The 23,469-nt window shown below is 36.3% G+C and overlaps 3 protein-coding genes and 2 pseudogenes across 3 annotated transcripts; 1 reads left to right on the top strand and 4 right to left on the bottom strand.

Annotated features, from left to right (window-relative positions):
- The first annotated feature begins 1,397 nt into the window (after positions 1-1,397).
- Positions 1,398-5,619, top strand: LOC120192349 (annotated as a pseudogene).
- A 545-nt stretch (positions 5,620-6,164) lies between these two features.
- On the bottom strand, positions 6,165-6,683 carry LOC120192283. The gene has a single exon (XM_039195075.1). It carries the CDS (start codon positions 6,681-6,683, stop codon positions 6,165-6,167), a length of 519 nt encoding a protein of 172 aa, XP_039051006.1.
- A 448-nt stretch (positions 6,684-7,131) lies between these two features.
- Positions 7,132-12,668, bottom strand: LOC120192350 (WD-40 repeat-containing protein MSI4-like). Its single transcript, XM_039195139.1, has 15 exons — positions 12,282-12,668; positions 11,864-11,927; positions 11,435-11,521; positions 11,268-11,330; positions 10,893-10,958; positions 10,705-10,779; positions 10,501-10,576; positions 9,886-10,066; positions 9,589-9,670; positions 9,061-9,150; positions 8,875-8,922; positions 8,701-8,775; positions 8,030-8,106; positions 7,666-7,765; positions 7,132-7,458 (listed from the first exon to the last, which is right to left on the bottom strand). The coding sequence occupies exons 1-15, from the start codon at positions 12,515-12,517 to the stop codon at positions 7,357-7,359; spliced, it is 1,422 nt and encodes a 473-aa protein (XP_039051070.1). The 5' UTR covers positions 12,518-12,668; the 3' UTR covers positions 7,132-7,356.
- Positions 12,669-14,104: 1,436 nt separating this feature from the next.
- LOC120192264 (transmembrane protein 258-like) lies at positions 14,105-16,050 on the bottom strand. Its single transcript, XM_039195063.1, has 4 exons — positions 15,947-16,050; positions 15,739-15,842; positions 14,352-14,430; positions 14,105-14,263 (listed from the first exon to the last, which is right to left on the bottom strand). The coding sequence occupies exons 1-4, from the start codon at positions 15,947-15,949 to the stop codon at positions 14,216-14,218; spliced, it is 234 nt and encodes a 77-aa protein (XP_039050994.1). The 5' UTR covers positions 15,950-16,050; the 3' UTR covers positions 14,105-14,215.
- Positions 16,051-16,980: 930 nt separating this feature from the next.
- LOC120192265 lies at positions 16,981-21,294 on the bottom strand (annotated as a pseudogene).
- Positions 21,295-23,469: the final 2,175 nt, after the last annotated feature.

The raw sequence follows: 23,469 nt of genomic DNA, 5'->3' as shown, positions 1-23,469 counted from the left end.
TACGAAAACTGAAATTTGGTGCTGAAAGTTGATTGTGATTTGGATTAGGAAAATGTTGTGGGTTTTGAGATTGTGTTTGATATTGTGTTTGGTATTGGAAATGTGGTGAAACAAAATTTGCTTGGTGATGAAATTGTGGTGGAACCATTAAATTTTGGGTTGAAGAACTTAGTGATTACTACCGCTATGACCCAACTTCACTACTTCTAGGTTCAACAACATACAATGTAACATCATCCTCTTGCTAAACACTAATGTAAGCAATGAATCGTTCAACATCTTCATTGTCGATTAACAAATAAACTTTACTTTTTCTCAGATATCCTCTTGCTAAACACTAATGTAAGCAATGAATCGTTCAACATCTTCATTGTCGATTAACAAATAAACTTTACTTTTTCTCAGATAAGATAGCCTAAATCCACTTAGAGGCTCTAAATTCAATTTCTTTGCAACACATAACATTAGAGTTTTATAAGTTAACTTTTTTAATGACATTTTTTGTTGAAGATTCATGGGTAAAGACATATATTGTAAAACACCATGAACATTCTCCCATGACCCTCCAAAACACAAATCTATCCAAACATAATCAACATTAGATGATTTCATTCTAAAAATTGTAAATGAATTTACTAACAACGAGCTATAAACTAGATATCATCACTAACTTAGAGAAAAACATACCTTTATTAAGTTGATATTTGATAATTTGGGAGAGAAATCATTGAAAAATTATATAGAAATAAAATTATATAAAAAAAATAGAGATGGAGAAGGATGTCGTTGGATATAGGAACGGATGTCGCCGGAGAGAGTGATAGATGGAGATGGAATGAGTTGCGATTTAGGGATTTAGGTTATGAGTTGTTGCTGCTGCGTTGTTATATACCCAAAACATTTGTGTTGCGAAACTAAAACCTGTTGCGAATTTAAAATTCAGTTGTGAATTTTACTTTCGCGTTGCGAATTTGACTTTCGCGTTGCGAAATTAAAAACTGGGTTGCGAAATTAGAATTCGCGTTGCGAATTTGTTGATCATTTTGACAAATCCAAAAAAAGTTGATTAAATTCGTATATTATAAGACATTTTTTGTCACTCAGATTATTTTCTCTAAAATTAAAATCTACCATATTAATATACCAAACCCCAGATAATTAAATGAAAAATTAAGATAATAATTTAATAACACTTAATATTTAAAAGGCCTAACTGTGGGGTCGCTCATCTCACAAGAAAGAGTATATAAAGCAATTGCAGGGCAACTTGCTTTCTCATTCATACTCATACAAATTAAACTCAAAATTCCCAAACCCAGCAACCGAGTAATCCACTGTCTCCTTAAACTCCCTCCCTCATTTTAGGTTCTTAAAAGAAATAAAAAAAAAAAAGCAAAAAGTAAGGTCATTTTCTCTCTCTCTTTCGTCCTTAATATTATAGGAGAGGAGGAAGTGGATATACAAAGACAAAACAGAAAGCTCATTGCTTTGTTGAAGTGCTGATAGTGTGGAACAAAGAACATGTTTTCAAAAGTGTCCGATTTGTTCATGTTTTGGCTGTTGTTTTCTTCTTGGGTTTTCTCAGTTTCAGCGAATGTCTCTTATGATAGCAAAGCTATCATCATTAATGGCAGCAGAAGGATTCTTCTTTGCCAGAGAAGGAGGCTTGGATGTTATACAGACTTATGTTTTCTGGAATGCACACGAGCCTTCTCCTGGAAATGTAATGGACGTGCATTCAAATTTATTTATAAAGTTCACCTTTTCATTGCTTTTTGTTTCAATTTTGCAGTATTATTTTGAGGATAGATATGATCTGGTTCGATTCATTAAGGTGGTCCAACAAGCTGGCCTTTACGTTCATCTCCGGATTGGTCCCTATATTTGTGCTGAATGGAACTTTGGGTAATGATAATATTAAATTTTTGTGAACTCATCTTTGAGTTTTATGCAGATTCATTGAATATGCTCTGTTCTTCTGGTTCAGGGGGTTTCCTGTTTGGCTCAAATATGTCCCTGACATTGTTTTCAGGACTGATAATGAACCTTTCAAGGTTGACAACTTTGAGATATATATATATATATATATACTTTGGTGCATTTGATTTGTTGATTTTAATATATTGACTGCAATGTATATAGGTTGCAATGCAAGGATTCACAGAGAAGATAGTCAACATGATGAAAGCTGAAAAGCTCTTTGAGACTCAAGGAGGTCCAATAATTATGTCTCAGGTTTGGAAAATTACATTGAGTTTTCTTCTTTTCCAGTTATTTTTGCTTCGACATTGATGAATCTTGTAATGCTAGATTGAGAATGAATTTGGTCCTGTCGAATGGGAAATCGGTGATCCGGGTAAAGTTTACACCAAATGGGCTGCACAAATGGCAGTCGGACTCAACACCAGTGTTCCATGGATTATGTGCAAGCAAGATGATGCTCCTGACCCTGTGGTACGACTTTATGACATGACATGATCGAACTATGTTGTTCGAACTCTTTATTTTTCTTGAAGTATCTGTATTGACACTCGTGTCTAGTCCGGAATATGATTCCTTTATACTATGACAGATAAACACCTGCAACGGATTCTACTGTGAAAATTTTTCTCCCAATGCGAAATATAAACCAAAGATGTGGACTGAGAACTGGACTGGCTGGTAAGTCATACAAATTTTGCGTGTACTGCCTAATGTGTTTGCTATGTAGTTTGATTTCGAGTCTCATTCGAGTTTAAACCCGAAGGTTTACGGAGTTTGGCGCCGCAGTGCCTACCAGACCAGCAGAAGACATAGCATTTTCAGTTGCAAGGTTCATTCAAAATGGTGGTTCATTTGTTAATTATTATATGGTATCCAATTCTGCCGTCTCTCTTGTGAATTTTATTGCAGTGAAAGATCAACAGCTTTAATTTTAATCACTTCGAACTCTTTTTTCCCCAGTACCATGGAGGAACGAATTTTGGCCGGACGGCAGGCGGTCCTTTCATTGCTACTAGCTATGATTATGATGCTCCTATTGATGAATACGGTACGCACATATGAACTGCAGTCCGAGCCAAGGCCGAACGATTTTATTTACCCGTTTCATGATGAATAATCTGAGGTTCTAAATTTGTTTTTCGTCTTATTCAAGGACAACTAAGGGAACCAAAATGGGGACATCTAAGAGATTTACATAGAGCCATCAAGTTATGTGAACCAGCTTTAGTTTCTGCAGATCCTACAGTGACATCACTTGGAAGTAACCAGGAGGTAATTGTTTTTACTATTTCAAAGGAGAATTAGGAAATTTCGGATTAAAATTCGGAGTTCTTTCTTCTCTTATTTTTTAATAATCGTTTCGATTCGCAGGCTCATGTATTCAGTTCAAGCTCAGGTGAATGTGCTGCATTCCTTGCAAACTATGACACAAACTACTCCGTGAATGTAACTTTTGGAAGTGCACAATATGAGTTACCACGTTGGTCCATCAGCATCCTTCCTGACTGTAAAACTGCTGTTTTCAACACTGCCAGGGTAAAAAAAAGAACCACTTTGTTTCACATTAAAGATGGTTAATGTAAATATTTAACACTTGTATGTAATTGTTTCACAGCTTGGTGCTCAGAGCTCGGAGAAGCAGATGGTGCTGGTAAACGCTGCATTTTCTTGGCAATCGTACAACGAAGAAAGGCCCTCTGCTGATGATCAGAATGTAACTGTACATGATGGGCTTTGGGAACAGATCTTTATCACCAGGGATGCTTCTGATTACTTGTGGTACATGACAGAGTGAGTGATCTCGAGTAACGACTATCTTTCCGAGTAAAACACATGTTATCGCGATAATTTTATTCGATTTTCTTAACATGCTCTTGTTCTATTAGTGTAAACATTGATCCCAGTGAAGCGTTTTTGAAGACTGGACTAGATCCTCTTCTCACCATATGGTCAGCTGGGCATGCTTTGCATGTTTTCATCAATGGTGAACTAGCAGGGACTGTGTATGGGGCACTAGAAAATCCAAAGTTAACATTCAGCAACAATGTCAAGCTGATACCCGGGGTTAACAAAATCTCATTGTTAAGCGTTGCAGTCGGACTCCCTGTTCGTTCTTTCACTTCCCCGATTAGGCTTTCATTTTTCATTAACTTCAACTATGGTTGGCAATTAGCATATCAAAGCATTGATCATCAAATTTCGTATGTTTCAGAATGTCGGAACTCATTTCGAGACATGGAATGCTGGTGTTCTAGGACCTGTTACCTTGAAGGGTCTCAATGAGGGGACAAGAGACATATCTAAGCAGAAATGGTCTTACAAGGTTTGTTGAATAATGCTAAAACATATAGTGGTTTCATTTCATGTATATTAATACACTAGGCTGGCACGATCCTGAGCAGATTGGTCTTAAAGGGGAAGCCTTAAACCTTTACACCGTTAGCGGCAGCTCCTCCGTTGAATGGGCTGAAGGATCAATGTTAGCGAAGAAACAACCTTTGACATGGTACAAGGTTAGCAGATTTCCATGTTTTGATGTAACAGATACCATGTTTGGAAACATAGAACAAGATTTAAATGTTTAACATCTGTTTTGTTTTTTTTGCAGACTACTTTTGATGCACCCGAAGGTGATGAACCGGTAGTTTTAGATATGAGTAGCATGGGAAAAGGGCAAGAATGGATCAATGGCCAGAGTATTGGACGCCACTGGCCTGGATATATAGCCCGGGGGGAATGCGGTGCTTGACTACGAACCGGTAGTTTTAGATATGAGTAGCATGGGAAAAGGGCAAGAATGGATCAATGGCCAGAGTATTGGACGCCACTGGCCTGGATATATAGCCCGGGGGGAATGCGGTGCTTGTGACTACGCCGGAACTTACACAGACAAGAAATGCCGAACAAATTGCGGACAGCCTTCTCAAAGATGGTGAGAAACAATTCGGTTTCGGTTATTATTTGTCGGGCCAGATTCAAATATTCGTAGTAGTAATCTAGTTTTTCACTTGCAGGTACCATGTACCACGTTCATGGCTGAAGCCGAGTGGAAATTTCCTAGTCGTGTTTGAAGAATGGGGAGGCGATCCGAACGGGATTGCTCTAGCCAAAAGAATAACTACAAGTGTATGCGCCGATATATTCGAAGGGCAGCCGACAATGAAGAAACGGGGAATGCTAACCTCGGGAAGAATCAATAGACCAAAAGCACATTTATGGTGTCCTCCGGGGCAGAAAATTTCAAAAATAATCTTCGCTAGCTACGGAATGCCAGAGGGAAGTTGCGGAAACTTCCGTGAAGGAAGCTGCCATGCCCACAAGTCCTACGCTGCCTTCCAAAAGGTATGACAAAACCTGTGAAACATGTTCTTAGGATTCAACATATTGTTAAACATGATCTTACAAGGGTATGGTCTGTTTCAGAATTGTATAGGAAGACAATGGTGTTCGGTAACCGTGGCACCGAAAGTGTTCGGAGGAGATCCGTGTCCGGGTAGCGTGAAGAAACTATCGGTTGAGGCAGCCTACAGCTGAATGCCTGAAGAGATGAGTTACAGAAGCCCAGAATTGTTCATACCCAGTACATGTATACTTTGGCCAATGCAGAATATTGGTTGAAATGGGAAAGTAATAAATCAAATCCAAGCTTAATTCTTTAACCTTTGAACAACTTCAGCTCCCAAAGGATTCAACTACTGATATTACAAATGGAAAAGGGCTTAGCCGATAGTTAACAAATTTTCTATCTTCCTAGTCAAATTTTATTAATAAAAAGAATAGAGAATTGACCTTCAATCAATAAAGGCATATCACGTTATGAAAGCATCAAAATAAAGAGTCTTTATCTTTTTATTTTCCAATTGTTATCCCCAAAATACAATATTCTTTTGGTTTTAATATTAAAATTTTATTCCGAAAATACAATAACTTTGGGTATCGATGTAAACGAACAAAATTTATCAGAATTATGAGTAGTTGCTTCTACTCATATTTATATTTTTGGTACCATGCTTACCTAGGTTCGAATCAAATCAAATATAAATATAAATAAAAGTTTTTATGCATAATGATTGATTTAACAATTTCGAGATATTAATTAAGGGATTTCGAAGTATCATTCTCCCGTATATCTACACTATACAATGCTACCTTAATATTCTAAACTTTCTACTAACAAATGGTCATAACTGTCCGCGTTTACTGACAAATTTCAAAAAGGACACCCCTCGCCCACAAACTTCGCCAGCTGCTCTTCGTTCCATTCCAAATTCGCCACCCACCCACGCGCCTCCGTCCTCCTCCGCTTCCAACCACTCTCTCATCCCATCCGAACCGTTCCCAACTTTCACATTCGCGCTCCAAATCCCACCCATTTCGATGCTCGCCATCACGCTGGACTCCGATTCCGAAAACGACGAGCCACAGCTTTCTTCGTTGCCGTTGATGGTGATGTACGAAGACGACTGAAAAATCAACGCAGACGAATACGGATTGTCGCTGAACCTAACCCTCGTTCCATACGACGTCGGGGAAGACGTGCATGAAGACGCTGAAACGGTAACTTCCGCTGAGTCGTCGACAAGCTTCAACAACTCGCTCATCGTCTCAGTCTCGCACTCACCACCTTCGTCGTTCAGCTCAGCTGTTCCCGCCTCTCTCTTCCGTTTCAAGGACGAAGACTCGTCAGCGGTTTCCTCCATGGAAATATTTGTTCCGTTCAGACTTGGAAGAGAGAAGGAAAGATAAAAAGTGAGAAGACCTTACGGTATTTTAAGCAACGACGTATAGAGGAAGGACATGGGAATTGATGTAATCACTGACTCGATGGTTTTTCTAAAATCTCTTAAATGACGTGGCCGAAAAGTGATCTCCATGTGGAAGGTCTATGCTTACGTGGTAGCAGTGGATTCGCAGGAAAATGTCGGAAGTGGATGTAATGGGCACCTTTGATTAAACTGTAGTTTTGACACATGGAAAATTAAAGTTTAATTTAATTTAATTATTTATTTATTTATTGGTTCTGGTAGTAGTACACTAAGGTCCACCTAAATATAGCTAGATTATGCAAAAACTCATAATGCACCAAAACGAACAGTTGAATTTCATGATGGTGACATGCAATGCAACCATGGTGGGAACGGAAATAATGAAAAATAGTTATTGGAACCCATCATAGAATTCAATGGTGTTCATCGTCCAACAGTCGGTTGATCATAATTTATAGCCTCGATGTTATGGTCGGTGTTAACACACCAATATCAATGTTAAAACCGTTTGTCTAAATGCATCTATGCCTGAAAATCTGCAAATCACTAACATGGCCACCTACGAGTCGATCTGGATGTATGAAGGCCTTCCGATCGATCCTGTCACTCATGGTTTGCCAGCGCAAGAAATGACATGGGACTTGAATTTCTCGAGCTCTGCCAATACCTCCTCCTCTGGCCTGTAGATCAGATCACTCATGCGCCATATCTGCATAAAACCGTTTAGTACAGGAATAGTTGTAAATTCATTCGAATTCCTTGCAAGAAAACCAACAGTTTGAAAACCTACAGTAAAGGAATGCCATTGCAAGCATTAACTTGGAACAATACCCTTCGATTATATAACATATTTTGCAATCTAGAAAAAGTAAATGTTTTCTAGCACAAAATCTAGATCGGAAACTAGTAATTATACCTGTAATGTCCCTCCACCACCGGTGGTGTCACAGTCATCGGAAACACTAACAATGGTCCATGGGTCAGATGCATTCCAATGGAAATCAACAACTTTGTCCCTGAAATGAGCATATTTTCATTGAGGACCAGTAGAGAACACCAAACGATACAAGATAAGGTGTTAAAAACATTTTTGCATTCACTTAAATAAGAAGTTCAGGTCGAATGAGAGATGCTTGTGCGTGACAAAAACCAGTTCAATGATGCGAGGCTCAATGGATAGAGATAGCACTAGAAGAGGGAGAAAAAAACAGATGAAAGAATGTGGAACGAGTACTAAGATTGAGCATAGATAGCGAACTTCAAAAAATGAGTCCAAATACCTGTGGCCAACATGCTGGAAAAAGAGTCCTGCGGGAGTACTAGGAGATTTTGAAGGACTATCCACCTTTTTGCCAACCTGCAATAGATTAGAGCAAGTAAAAGCAACCCCGATATCAAATAGTAGCAAGCATAGCTATTACAAGCCTGATATGCAATAATTCCGAACCAGCCTTTCGAGGCAGAGCCTTTAACTATGTTTTACAGAAAATATACAAAACAAAAGTATAACTCAAGGGAAAAAGAAGACTTGCAGTTAATTTAAATCCTGTTCCATTGATTAACTTTTGAATTATTATTTTCTACCCTAAACCGTTGCAACATAGACATCAAAACAGAGTTTGATTGATGAAGATGGAGATCTTAGCAACCATCTTCACTGCCATCATTTTCACAAATATATTTCAATCCTAGAAGATATGAACCACAATTATCAACTCTTGCAAATTGCATGAGAATTCAGCGTCCTAAAATTGACTCTGGAAGTATAAAAATATTACTATGCAGAAATTATTCATGCAATTTGCAAAAGTGGGCGGACAGCAATAAGATACAACAGAGTCCAACATAAATGCATGGCCATGTATGTCATCTGTGTTACACATACGAAACATATCATATCATGTATGCAAAGGAAATTAACTGAAGAATGCTCAAGCAATCACATTCACACCTTGTCATAGTCCCAAATGTTTAAGAGGCCATCCTCAGCAGAACTACCAAATACAGATGACTTATCCGGGGACCACTGGATCATGACAATTATAAATTTTGTAATCACAATTGCTATCACATTTATAATAAAAAAGGAAGTAAGGGATAAGAAATGGTCAGGTTATTTTCAGACCTGAACGCAGAGAACGGCAGCTTTATGCGGACAGTAGTATCTGCGGACCTAAGAAATCAACAAAAGAAGATGAATAATGTTTCGTACTTTACCCATCAATATCATTGCAAAAACTTGAAGAAGCAGTACCACTCTCTTCGTATGTCAGACTTTGATGCCAAAAGGAAAATGCAAGATTGAAGGAACTTCGATGGAGACATACCCGGTTAGGATAAGATTATCATCATGGCAATTCCAATCAACACAATGAAGATCAGCATCATGTGCCTTTTCAACCTGTCAACATGAATACAAGAATTTAGCTTATTATCCAAATTCAACATTACATTCATAAAGATAATAACAAGATCAGAACAGAAAACATGAGGAACATTGTTGATTCACTAACAGGAATTCATACGCGGGGAAAAAGCTAAACGGTTGGATTCTGATATCAAATCATATCCACTTCAAAGTGATTCAAAACAGACAATGATCAAGAGAAAGAAACCCCAGAGAGAACAAGAAAAGGAACATATAACTAGAATAAGAACAGCAGCCAAATTTTCAAGCCCCATCAACAAAAGAGGAAAAAGTGGGTAAAACAATGATGTTGCCTAGTTGACTGATTCATATCACACCCCATCCTCTACTATAAACTATAATCCATTTTTGAGATGATGATCAGAAGCCCAGATGAGGCTACATTATTCAGCAAGAATTCATAGGAATTACCTTGACAGCAGGGCTAGTACCAACTCGTGCATCCCATAATATGAGGCAGGAATCATCACCTACACTACAAAACTCTTGTGCACTACAGCATATAAAAAAATGTCAGAAATTAGAGGCCATAGAAATGACACTGGAAGTGACAATTAAAAAGAAATTACTATTGCGGAAGTGAAAACAATGATAACGCCATTTTGAAGGAATTCATCTTTACAGGAAAATTTCATGAATTGAACCTGAGAAGAAAATACAGATAAAGAATTAAATCCATTTATATTTTATTAAAGGGAAAACAGCTACCTTGATGGAGAGAACGCAACATCTTCAACTGTATCCTCATGCCCACAAAAGATACCACGAGGACCTACAGAAGTGCCTTCAGCTGCTTTATCATTACCTTCCCCAGGCTTGTTCTGTTTGATGATTGATCCACCAGATATGTGGTCCTGGATGCTCCACAAAACCACTGATTTGTCCTTCCCTGTCATAAAAGTTCTCTGGTTAAGAACAGAAGTTCATCATATGCATGAAATTCAGTTCTGTATACCCATTTTTTAAAATACAAAAGTAATCCCCTTAGGACTTGGTACAAATATCTACAATCTCAAAGTAAAGTTATGCACTAAAATACAGTAAAACATGCCATAGGGTCCAATCTGTTACTTCTAAATTATATAATGAAGCTATTTCAAACATCTCATACATTATATATGGAAAAGACATTCAACTCTCAAATTGAATATTTTAACATGATTACCACACTTTAATAGGAAACAGATGAAGTCACTACTGATTTGATCATATCAAAGAGACAAGATCATGATTTCCACGAGGGTTTTCAGTACAAAATATATCAATAAAAAACCAATTATACAAAAAAATATACAGTTTAATTGAACTATGATATTTCCCAACCTCCAGAGATCACATAGGGTTCAGTAGGACACATTGCAAGTGCAAATTCAGCATTATCTTGATGTCCAGTCAAAATCTGTCAAAAAGGAAAAAGAAGTCATCGATGAAAAACAGTTCCATCAAAAAGGAAAAAACATATACATACACACTAGAGCCGAAATAGCTTTTAGCATGCAAATAACTGAATTTTTGAAATAAGCATACCAAATCCGGGCGAGAATGTGTAGCTCCAAGGACAGCATGACGGTTGGGTTGAGATTCAACATCCCAAATAAGAACCTAGATTTAACAAGTCACAAATCAGGTGGACTTCAACAACTTTATAGAAACAAAATGAAACATGAATATCAGATTCACATCATTTAACAAAACATAAATAGCAAGAGTCTTACATCTGGACTATCGGTGTGTGTTGCAACGATCTTCGAGTTCTGTGGAAGTTCTCTGATTCTGTTAACCTGCAAGATCGTATTTGGCAGTTACCATATTAACTTTCATAAGAAAATCAAAGAGAATTTATAATAATAAAATTGTATGGTTATATATGCAAACCAGGAATTTAAGTAGGCAGGATATCTATTTCCACAGATGTCATAGAACAGAAGCAACAGATATATATTAATTCTCATCTCAAAAGGAAAAATCAATTGTCAAATCACATAGCATCATTTTACATAGTTGAGTTCCAAAAACACTGCTACTGTATATGTCAATGACTTCCAAAAAGCCATGAATATTTCTTTTTCTAGAATGTGAAAAATTCATACCTCTCCGGGATGTATGAGGGTCTTGTACTTCTTCACGAAAGGTGAGCGTGCTTCCTCATTAAACTGAAAATATGAAGAAATCATGTAATAAAGAGTAGAAACCTGCAAGCATCACTAATTGAATTGCAAAAAGATAAAAGATCCTATGAAAACGAGTTACCACTTACCTGAGAGATGTGCTCTGCAGCAGCAACCCTAGGTTTAACAACTTCACAATTTGCAATCACGAGAGTATTTGGAACACTACCATCAGTCTGCCATTATAAGAGAATAACCAATAGAAAAAAATTCAAAATAGATGATCAAAGCACCCCCCTCTCTCCAAAAGAAAAAAGAGAGAAGTATTTTAAGTAAAATAACTTCAGCACAAACTCATTATGCATCATCATAGTTCTACTCTACCAAGCTTTTATTTACGTTCATTGAGTGAATGAATTATAAGCATGATGCATATATTAAGACTCCAAAAGAGCATTTTTTTCATGCAAAACTGAAGCATCAAACAAACAACACAAAATAGGACCATTCAGCTTGCAATCTATACCAAAGCCTTTTAAAGAAGGCCCAAAAAAATCCCTTAGAAGGAACAAGCTTGCCTGTTCAGAGAGGTAGAGACGCTGCCGACTCTTGTAAGTAGCTTGCTCAAGCTGTGGCCCCCAGCTGCTCAAAATCAAATTAAACTACCATCATGAAATGTTTGGGAAAATACATTTTCACCTCTTATCTACCCTAAAAAAAGTGTAAAAGAGCGGCGGTGGGGTGGAGAGAACGAAGAAAAGGAGCTAAATTGGCAACAGCACAAAATTGAACAATTAAAAACATGAATGCCGTTCAGCTCAGCAAGAGTCCACTTGGGTGAGCACGAATCCTTAAGATCTTTACAAACAAACATTATAACACAATTAAACCTAAACGCAAAGGGAACATCTTTTTTCAGCAACAGAACCAAAAACCCAAGCTCTTGCAAGGAAAAATAGCAACAACAAAAAAATGAATAAGGTTAACGAGGTATACCGGCAAGAGAGAGAAGGCCAAACGAGATTGTGATTAGCAAGCCAGTCATAGAGAACAGGGACCAAAGACTTCCATTGAGTGTACTTCTCATCAACGCTTGGTTGTTGGGATTTCTTTCCTTCTTTCGTTTTACCCGCACTTTGTTGCTGCTGTTCTTTCTCGTCCTTTGGCTTCGGCTTTCGGCCTCTCTTCTTGGGTCCTTGTTGCTGCTGTTGTTGGGGTAGGGAAGACTCCATTTTTGAGACAGCGAGTGTTGCTGACGCTTTTAAAGCAGATAGAGAAGAGATAGACAGAGACTGGTTTCAGGGCACCCGGGACCGGACACTGCTGGGAGTGTATTGAGGCTTTGGTAGATAATAGGTAAGGAAAATGGTAAAAATGCTGGTTAGGAACTGAGGGTTTGTGTTTTCCTCTGCTGAGCTACGCTCTTTATAACTAGATTGCAATACACGCGGCAAGTTTTGTTTGATTTTACAATGTCTCAATAAAATTAATTAAAAAAAACCATTGATTGGTTTATGATAAAGGAAAAAACATGTAAAAATAAAAATAAAAATTATAGCATAAAATTTATTTTAGTGATTAAAGAAATCGTTGTTATACCTCGAAGTCACAAGTTGGAGCAACAACGATTATAAGGGTGATTAAACATTTATTATCAAATGATTGAGTATACTTAGAATAGATATTACTTTGTAATCACCTTTAGTTTAATAAAAAATGTATAATATATAATCATGTATTTTTAAATACGAGTGATTAAACATAAATGTCTGATTAAATATCAGTAGAATGAAATTATCATATTAATTATAAAATTATAGATCTATATTATTATGATTATTAAATAAAAAATATTAATTAGTTATTAAAATTTTATTTTGATTTATTTAAGCCATTATTTATATAATTATTGATGTAACGGACTAAAAGTTAATCAAATCCTATAATAATATATTTTAATTAAGTTATTAATGTATTTTATCAATCTTCGTTACTTATACAAAAATATAAAATTTTAAAATTATTAGTCATTAAAAACTTTAATTTAAGAATATATATATATATATATATATATATATATATATATATATATATATATATATATAGAAAATAGAAAATAATAAAAATAGTAAATTAAATTTTGAAATGTGAAAATATTACATCAAGTACGGCAAGGCTTTACCGTGTAACTTTTGTGAATTATATAATACTTAGCTTGGTGAATTGGTTGTGTTGTCCTATGTCTCAAATTCGATCCCTCAAAATTTAACAACATCAATTATAATTTAATTTAAATATAAATTTTATCCGATAAATCTATTTACTCAATGATAGAAAAATAAAATCAAACTTATTTAGTGACTAGAGATAATTTACCCTAATTATTTACTTCGGGGTCAAGGTTTCGACCGTTTTTAACTGAGGTGTTTAGGTTTTTACAGTTTGCAGGGATCTGGAATTGGCTACATTTGGCCATCGATGGGCGCTTGTCAGCTTGCTTTAAAGACTGAGGTTCACTCGGAGGTAAGAATCCAAGGACCCCAAGTTACATTTTCTTACTCTCTGACCTGATTAAATTCACTTAAATGTGGAGAACTATTATTATGTTTCTCTCCACTGGGAGGATACTGAATCAAAGATCTTTCTGTTTTCTTATCATCTATTGTTCTACCATGAAGCAAAAATTCAAGGAGTGATCGGTACAATTCTCGATTCTTCCGATCCGCCGGTGAGGTCGGATGGATCTTTGATGTTGAACTACAGTGTGGAAGTGAAGAATCTGATAAAACCATGTACTAAGAACATTCAGCCCCAGGTGATATCAAAGAAGCTATTCTCATCTGATAAATGATAAAGGTCTGTAGCTAACAATGTCAAAGCCATGATCCTTAACATGATATCATTTTATAATGGTTTGAGCAATACAACAATCAAACATACACACCAGCTGAAAGTATCAAAAATAACGATCCAACGCCCTGCAAGCAGATTAAGAATCAAGCATCAATAATGCAATGAATTATTAAAGAAACAAGTCTGAGCCAGAACAGATACAAAATGCTATACCAGGAACACGGATGCCACTCCCCCTGTGGTGAGCTCCTTGGCGAGGCTGCGGTTTCGCTTAGAAGATGTTGCTTCATAGCTGCATGTTTCGGGAAAAATGAATTTTTCATAAAATTTCCCAAATGTAATCTCAGGCCTATAAAGCATTAGTATACCTAAAGGATCTTGGTTTGGGTAATATCAAACAGTATAGCATTCATGAACACTTTACAAACATCAGCAGCATATGCAAAATTATAACCGTTGTTGAATAATTGAAAGGGACCATTGTTTTACTGAATAGAGACTTGAAAGTTCTAACCACATTATTGAACCGATTTGGAACTCTTTAGTGAAAAGATGCATGAGAACATTAAAAGGTAAGCATCGGTACAGTCGAAACGTAAAAAACACCTACAAGTTATTACAATGAGATCCAACACATGCAAAGAGATTCATTACTTTCAAGGGAACAAACAAACACAAGGTCTAACTGTAAGGTCAGTTGAAAAACAATGTGCTAACAGCAAAAATAGCAAAATCAGCAAAATATGATGCATGAAGAACAATAAGAAACTAAACGGGATAAGATACAACTTTACACATGCAAAAAGTTGATCTCTCTCTCTTTTGAATTTAAGCTTAATGGCTTAGCAATGTTTTGGAATTAATAGATGAAATAAAAGTTCAAACTCGAAAAACATGGGACTATAAACCAGATAAAACCCAGATACACTCTGAGATAAGAACTTTTAAAACCGAAAGGACCCAAAACAGACACCACGGCTGCAAATGACAATTCACATTTGCTACCAACAAGTATAAAAAGAATATATTGTAACTCGCCAATTCCCTAGTAAAAAAAGATGATAAAGTACACAAATTCTCACTAAACTATACTGAAATAATCTTTTACAAATTAATCATTACACTTCCCAAGAGGTTACAAAATGATAATTGAACTTTATCAAACTATTACGAAATAGCCATTAAACTTATAAAACTGTTAAAAGAATATCCTTAAATTTATCAATATTTTATAATATACAGTGACCATTTTTGTAATGGTATAAATTTAATGACCATTTTGTAACTTCTAAAACTTTAGTGACCATTTGCATACTTTACCCAAGTACATATCCCCTAAACATCTCAACAAATCTACGGAAGCAACTTCTTAAATCAAACAAATTAAGTTCAAAATTTTGCTAATGTTACCCTATTGTGGATACAATCAACGAACACAAACTATACAAGATTACTCATATATATATATATATATATATATCAAGTATATGAAAGGGGAAACATCACCTCCTAAATCGAACCAGTGAGAAAAATCGGAAATAAAATCATTAGAGCAAAATATGAAGAAATGCAGTGGAGGAGATAAGATCAAAATAGTTACATGAAGAAAGAAGCGGTGAGGACAAGACCAACGGCGAGCATCAAGACGGCTAGGGTTGGGTACCACGTATCTGGTACTGGACTCGTTATTGCTTTTGCAGAAGCCTGGAACAAAATAAAACATTAATCAAATCAAATTCGGAAAGATAGGAAATAAGAAAAACAAAACGAACCCAGGAGATATCCGATCTGAATTGAGATAGATTTACCATTGATCTTTGTTTTCTTCCCTTCGGAGATTAGTAGGTCAGCTCGAAGAGAATGGATAAAACGCTCAACTGGCCTAGCGTATCAAATATTTGTGTTCTCGGGACTTCGCGTATTTGGATCTACGTGGACGTTTTTTGCCTGATTATAACGATAAAAATAATGTGTTCAACTTACGAGATTAACATTTCTTATTACTATTTTTTTCTTATTATGAGGTTATAAATTTCATGTTATTTATATATGATTTTTAAAATATTTAAAATAATTTTATAAATATATATTTATTAAGTGATTAAAAATAATTTATACATTGTCGATCATCCTATTTACATTTGTATAAATATGTTTATTTGAAATGTACTACATGTGTTACCTCTTATCTAATAAATTCATATAAATTTTTAAATATTTTCAATCCATTATTCTTATTTGTTTCATTTTAGTCAAAGACGATGCAGTTGTAAGAAATATTGTTTGAGAAACGCATCACGTTAATAAAAGCACATCCTACAAGATGTATCTTTTGAAAAACACGTTTTATGTGATGCGCCTTTGCTGAAAGGGTATTATTTTCTTAAATAAACTTTTGACCATGTCATTTGTTTAAACAACAAAGAAAATATTATTCATATAATATTGTCAAACCTAAATTTTCAAAAAAAAAAAACCGATTTTATAGAATTGGGTTGAGTCAAAATGTCGAGTCGGGTCACATATCCATCCCTAATAATAAGCATACCATAATTTAATCAAGAATCATTAAAATCTATTCAAAATTCATCAGGCAATTACGCAATTTCTATTATATATATATATTGTTATGAGAAGAGATCAAAGGCAATGAGCTGTAATGTCAAAATCATCATTTTTAGAGAAATGATTAAAGATAGATTATACAGATAAGAGGTAATTAACGGCGACTTGGTCCTAAACAAGATTTAAGGACATTACCTCAAACTAAAAGAAGACCGGGATTAGTCACTGGGCTCGCTCCAGAGGGTACCATTGGAAACCAAACATGGAGCATCCTTCCACAAGCTGATTAGGAACTTCCTAGACATCATATCCTCACTGGTTTGGAGCATCCTTCCACAAGCTGATTAGGAACTTCCTAGACATCATATCCTCACTGGTTCGGATCAAATACTTGAAACCGTTTTTTGAAATTTTCTGCCAGCTTGGTCTCCTCTTCTTTGCTGATAGTACACTTCCTCCAATCAGCCCTGTCAGCCATGCTCAATAGGCCAGCCACAACCTGAACAAAAGCTTCACACCCGTAATTACTACCCTTCACACATAGGTATTAAAGTAAGCTACTGGCTTCATTATTACTACCCTTCACACTTGTATGAAGATGTCTCAGGTAACTTAAAATATTCATAATAGCCGGTTCTGATGAAAAGTGACTGGTTATTCCTCAACTGTACCCTAAAACACCTTTCTGGAAAACAATTTTAAGCATATGGTGTGAGTTTGAAGATAATAACTCACAGCCCCAATTCCTAAATGAATGTCAATTGAAGCATGAATACCAGTTCCATTGACATGAACAGCTCCCTATGTAGCAAAAATGTTCTTTTTTAACAATAGAAAATTTCTCCTGAACACTTTTTTTTATAAAAAAATATGTTACAATTGACATATCACATAAGAAGCTGTCAATCATTTATTTGTGAAAATCCAAGTTGAAAAAATAAATAAACTAGTCATCAAAAAAAACAACAGGTAGGCACTTAAGGAATAACGAAAGAATTCAAAGCATCTTGTTCAGCAATAGAATGCAGAATTCTTTTACTCAGGTTTCAATCTAGTAAGTAGGTGCCATGCCAGATACAAAAAGGCAGCAGCATCACGTTCGGCAGAGGAATTAAGAAACTTACCTCACGTCCAAATTGGGCTGGAAACTTCTCATTCTCTTCAACCAAATGTAATAGGATTGAACCTTCAGGGAGTTCCACATAGAAGAAGCTAACATTCTTATCAAATTGTGTCCTCAACCATTTTCTGCCCTCGGAATTATTGTTGAATGCGTGAGAAATGTGAGCAGAAAGATTTAGAGGAACATAAAGGGAGTGGGGGGATGAATTTGAGGATTAGAACTAAAACTACATTAAGTATCCCTTAGGACAGACACCACATTCATGCATTACAGAACCCATACAGATGAAAATTTTGAAGGCAATGTTACCAACACCTTCTGTAACGTGTTTGTTATGTATTTCGGCCATTTAAGCTTTTTTAATCAATATATATATATGCACTAAACTTTCTCAAATGTAATAATATAACTTACATTTTTTGGTGACAAATTCAAAACCCAATTTTTCAGCTGCCAAAGTAAAAATGTCTTTAAGAACAACTGCTTTGGATGATGGAACAGCTGCCAAAGTAAAAACGGCCTACACAAAAAGAACGGAATATGCAATTAGATGCCAAGATAACTACTTCACTGTCAATAAACTGCAATATTAAGGAAGCAATCATAGAGAAACCATGTAAGCTATTTTTTTATGTTTAATTATAAGTTACTCTTGAATAACTGAAAAATGGAGGAAGGCGATTGCTTATTTATATTGGGAGCCGTAATAATATTTCATCTGCAAATGTTCTTAAGATGAGAGATTTTGTAAAGGGTACCGGTCCTCAATGACGATGCTCATAAGAGAAATCTCTTTTACCTGAAGGTTGGCATGGGTGCCACGTTTTGATATCTCAAAGAACACTGCTTCTTTTCCCTGGTTTTTATAATACATCTTGTGACTGTTCTGGAGTTTGCCAAGTTCAAGTTGACAATCTGCTGGTAGAGAAAGAGTATTTGGCAAATGCTCAACTGGAATCATCAGTACATGATCTGGGACAAGTGGGCCTTTTGCTAGTGCACAGTAGAAATTCTCCCCTATACTCGTTACCAGGTGTGATTCAACATCCGGGCTTGGTAAACAAAACCAACACTCTTTTGATCTGTACTCAAGAAAAAGAAAACGATGATCACTATAGTGGTTTATATATCTTACAATAAAATGTGACTAGATTAACAATAATTTGCAGTGGTCTAGCTACAAGGTAAATTAGTTGGAAAAATGAAGGCAATAAAAAACTAACCTGTTAGCATTACTATTGCTAGATCCAGGTCTCTTCCGAGAATAACTCACTGTCATCCTGTAAACTGTGCTTAAAATTGCAATCAGGACCTTTTTCACACTTTCCTTTGATAATAAAATCAAGACAAACGCCTCTCAAAAATTGTTCCCTCGCATCAACATCATGTGGAAAGTTGCAATTTTCTCCCCTTGGACATGTTCCAGAAGATATAAATTTAAAACAAACTTTATTAGCATCACCATTCCCATGCTTTTGGCGTTTGTTCGACACATCGTATCTCCAGTATTGTGAATCAAGTTCATTATCACCAGCTCTCTTTGTGGCTTCTTTAGGATGATCCACTTGGTCAACTAATGTATAGGGAGATAAGGTAGTATTTGGTGGCTTTGCACTGATCTCAGCAGCTGACATGGCTGATGATGGAGTTGGAGAAAGTGCATGAAGAAATTTCTGAGGAGAAGATGCAAGAATCAAGCAGTTTGTAGTGCCTGAAACAATTAACACTTCAGATAATCCTCACAAGATAAGATATTATTTCAACCCAAAATCATGATATAGAGAAAATTGTTTGATTATGCAGAAATTCAACAAAACAAAAAATATAATGGTTCTGAATCTTCTTCCCCTGTTTCTCTCTTCTCTCGTGTTTTCCTAGCAGGGATGTATGAACTCTAAAAATGAGGAAAGTGCAAAGAAGAGCACAGGATATGCTCAAGTAGACAAGAACAACAGCATTTTCAAGGAGGTCCAGCGAAGGGGTACTATCGATTTAAAATTTCTCGATTTAGATATTCATATTATCACAATGCAGGTTAATGCCAAATTAATAGAGCTTTAAAGGTAAAAGTCTTGCTGAATACAACAAATATCCAGTATACACAGAACAGAAAAAAGAAAGAGTTGAAATAAGAAAGTCAAACCTGTTTCTCTTTGTTCACAACAGAAGCAAGACCCAAGAACCGAGTTACATGTACGACATCAATGTTAGAATAAGGTTCACGAGCATAAAATATACCCTTAGTACCTGCAATGTGGTAGCTAAAAGGGAGAACAACCATTAGCAAAAGAAAAGAAATCATTTTAAGTTACAGAAAATGAAATAAAGAAGCACAATTCCAATAGGGTGTAATGTCAGTACTCTCGCATCTAAGGATTAATGGGAACATCATAAATGATAAATCTGACAAGAAGCATTAAAACAGTCAATTTTGACAATTGGATGCACCAAATATTGCAAAACCTTCAGTCATCACTTACCGTGGTTTGATCTCCGTGACTAACTGGGCGACAGTAGAGTCGCTGCCAGAAGAATCCGAGATTCCTGCAGGAATATCTGGTGGAGTAGCTCTGTTTGTGACACCAATTGGCCATTCATTAGTAAAAAACTAATTAAGGAATTCAAGATGAAAAAGGAATACAATTTAAAAATTGAAAAGTTTCCATGCCTAGCAAAGCAAAGGATATCTTAGAAAGAAATCAACTATTCCAGGTTCCTCATAAAATGCTCGCAACGTGTCAATGTCATCTTGACCATATGTTCCAAACTCTTGGCCATTGGACGACTCCCTACCAAATAAGTAAGCCACAGACAAACCTAAATATAATTACAAAAAATCACATGACATAAAATTTTCACATGAACTTTCTATCCTAATTTCGTCTACTTTCTCGGTAACCAAACGGAAACTACTTCACAGAAGTTTCAATAAAAAAAACCATGAAGAGTGAACTTCCCGCTGCCTTTTAACCAATACAAATTGTCGCAAACTTTGAAACCGTCCATTTTGAAACCTTGATTGGCGGAGTTCCTCGATACAGCCGACAAAACCTTGGGCGCGCCAACTCCGTAATCGCCGATGAAGTAAGTTGGAAGAGGAATTTGGGCCCAGCCTTCAACGTAGTCCATTAATTCATTGAGCCGATCTGATTCGTCGGGGAAGAACTTTCCCACGCAAAAAAGAGCATTGAATGGACCCGCTGATTTGTTCACCTGAAAAAAGTTATACAGTTTTTCAGCTCCTCGAAGTTCAGAAAAACAAACTAAACGCTAAGAGAAATATGGATAAAACTACAAAGAAAGAGAGAGGACTACTGAATTGACTCGCTTGATGAGCTGGTTGAGACGGCCAGAAACGTCGCCGCATAGAATAACTCTTGGAGGAGTCATTAGAGAGATACTGAGAGACCGTTGTGAGTGAAGGGCCGGATGCCGCGGAGCAGTGCTCTGAACTGAAGATTGAAGCAAGGGAACCTGGGCTTATGAGGAAAGGCTCAAATTGTGCGAACCATCAGGCCCATATTTGTCGGGTCTGAACTCAAAAGTTAAAGGAAAGTAAACGGTTTAAACGCTATTTTAAAAAAAAAATCGAATTAATAGATAATTTATATTCGAATTTTGGTCATTATACTTTTTGGAGTTATATGCTCATACTGTAATACACATCACTTTAGCAACCTGGTCCATAGTCACACAAACCTAATATTTTGTTTCACTTGTTACTGGTATCGGCTCATAGCATGTTTGTAATAAAGCTCTCCCTTGAATGAGTTGCTCATGTTCACATCCAAACCAACCACCAAATTGGTCCCATGCACACTAAATTTCTTCTAGCTAGTTGATTAATGGCATTTTGTTACGTTTCTTTTGATTTTTAAAACATCAAAATCTACAATACCTATCAATATCATGTTTAAAGTATTGATATTGTGTTACTTTAAGATAATATTATATATCGAAGTTTTTAGAGATAATATCTAAGGTTGGCATTGATACCCAAAATTGAGTTATCGAAACCCGCCTCAGAGTATGGATACTCAGACATATTACACAATCTTATTAGAAAACTAGCAATTATAAGCAGGGTCGGCCCTGGGCCAGGGCAGGAGGGGCGCCCGCTCAGGGTCCACAAAATAAAATTTTTTTAGTATAATATTTTTTTATTTTTCTGATAAAAAATTTAAAAATTGTAAAATAAAATAGAGTAATATATGAATTTAGTACCTAAACTTTAGTTCTGATCCGTTTTTGGTAGGGGTGTTCAAATAATCGAACTAATTCGATTAACCGATCGAATCGAATTAGTTCGGTTAATTCGGTCGGCCATCGAATTAGTTCGGTCGGTTAACAACAACAATAACAACAAAACCCTATTCCCATATGTAATGGGGTGAGGGGGAGGTAGGGTAGTAGGCTGTCCCCAAACGCCAGGTTGAGAGCAGCTTCCGTGTAAGACCTCCGGCAGTCAAAAAATTAAAAATAAAGATAAAATACAGTATATGTTTAAATAAATAAATAAAATACATAGTTGGACAATCTTTATATGCAGTCTTTATATGCACATCTGTAATGGGAAGTAATCCCTGCATATACACCCCTGCGTAAAAATATCTGCATATAGACTGAAAAGTAAGACCCGTCCAAAATTTTAAAGAGGAAACATGAAGAACAGTATACAAGGAATTCAATGATAGCATGCTTCAAGAATGGATAAAGTCAAATGGGTTAAAACCTATAACTAAGGCAACACTACTCCGCTACCTTAGTTCTAGGCCTTCATTAATTCCAATGACAGAAACGTATAAAAAGTATAAGTAATGAAATTACTACAAAGGCATTAAAAGAAGACAAAGATGATACACCCAATGGATGTGACTCGCCCTACTCGGCTACCCTGGTCTTAAGTCGCCATAATTTCCTATCAGAGGTCATGTCCTCAGTAAGGGCTAAATCCTTTAAATCAGATCTCAAGCAGTCTTCCCATTTCCGCCTTGGTCGACCTCTCCTTCTGGTACCGTCGACTGTAATCGACTCTACCCTCCTAACCGCATCCGATGGTTGTCATCTTTGGACATGCCCAAACCACCGTAGTCTTCCCTCCCTCAATTTTTCGGATACAGGCACCACCCCCAAGGACATCCTAATAGCAGAGTTTGGTATCATGTCCCATAGAGTCCTACCACACACCCATCGAAGCATTCTCATTTCTGCGGCCTCCATCTTCCTTACGTGATCCTTCTTGATAGCCCAACATTCTGATCCATACAGCAGCGCTGGTCTTATTGCCATTCTATAAAATTTTCCCTTAAGTTTTAGAGGTACCTTCTTGTCACACAAAACTCTAGTAGCAGCCCTCCACTTTAGCCATCCCGCCTTTATACGGTGTGAAACTTCATCTACACCCCCATCTTTACGTATCATATACCCTAGGTACTTGAAACAATCCTTTGAGGGGAGAACGTGTCCTTCTATGCATATTTCTACGTCTTCATCGTTTTGGTTCCCACTGAAGTTTGAACATAAATACTCTGTCTTTTCAATATTGATCCTTAGTCCTTTTTCTTCCAAAGCTGTTTTCCAGGTAGACAGTCTACTATTCAGCTCAGTTTTTGATTCAGCCACTAAGACAATGTCGTCAGCGAA

Source organism: Hibiscus syriacus, unplaced genomic scaffold (assembly GCF_006381635.1).
Source record: "Hibiscus syriacus cultivar Baekdansim isolate YM2019G1 unplaced genomic scaffold, ASM638163v2 tig00116974_pilon, whole genome shotgun sequence".
NCBI lineage: Eukaryota > Viridiplantae > Streptophyta > Magnoliopsida > Malvales > Malvaceae > Hibiscus > Hibiscus syriacus.
The sequence above is the reverse complement of the archived record's forward strand: the minus strand, read 5'-3'. Positions and strand labels throughout refer to the sequence as shown.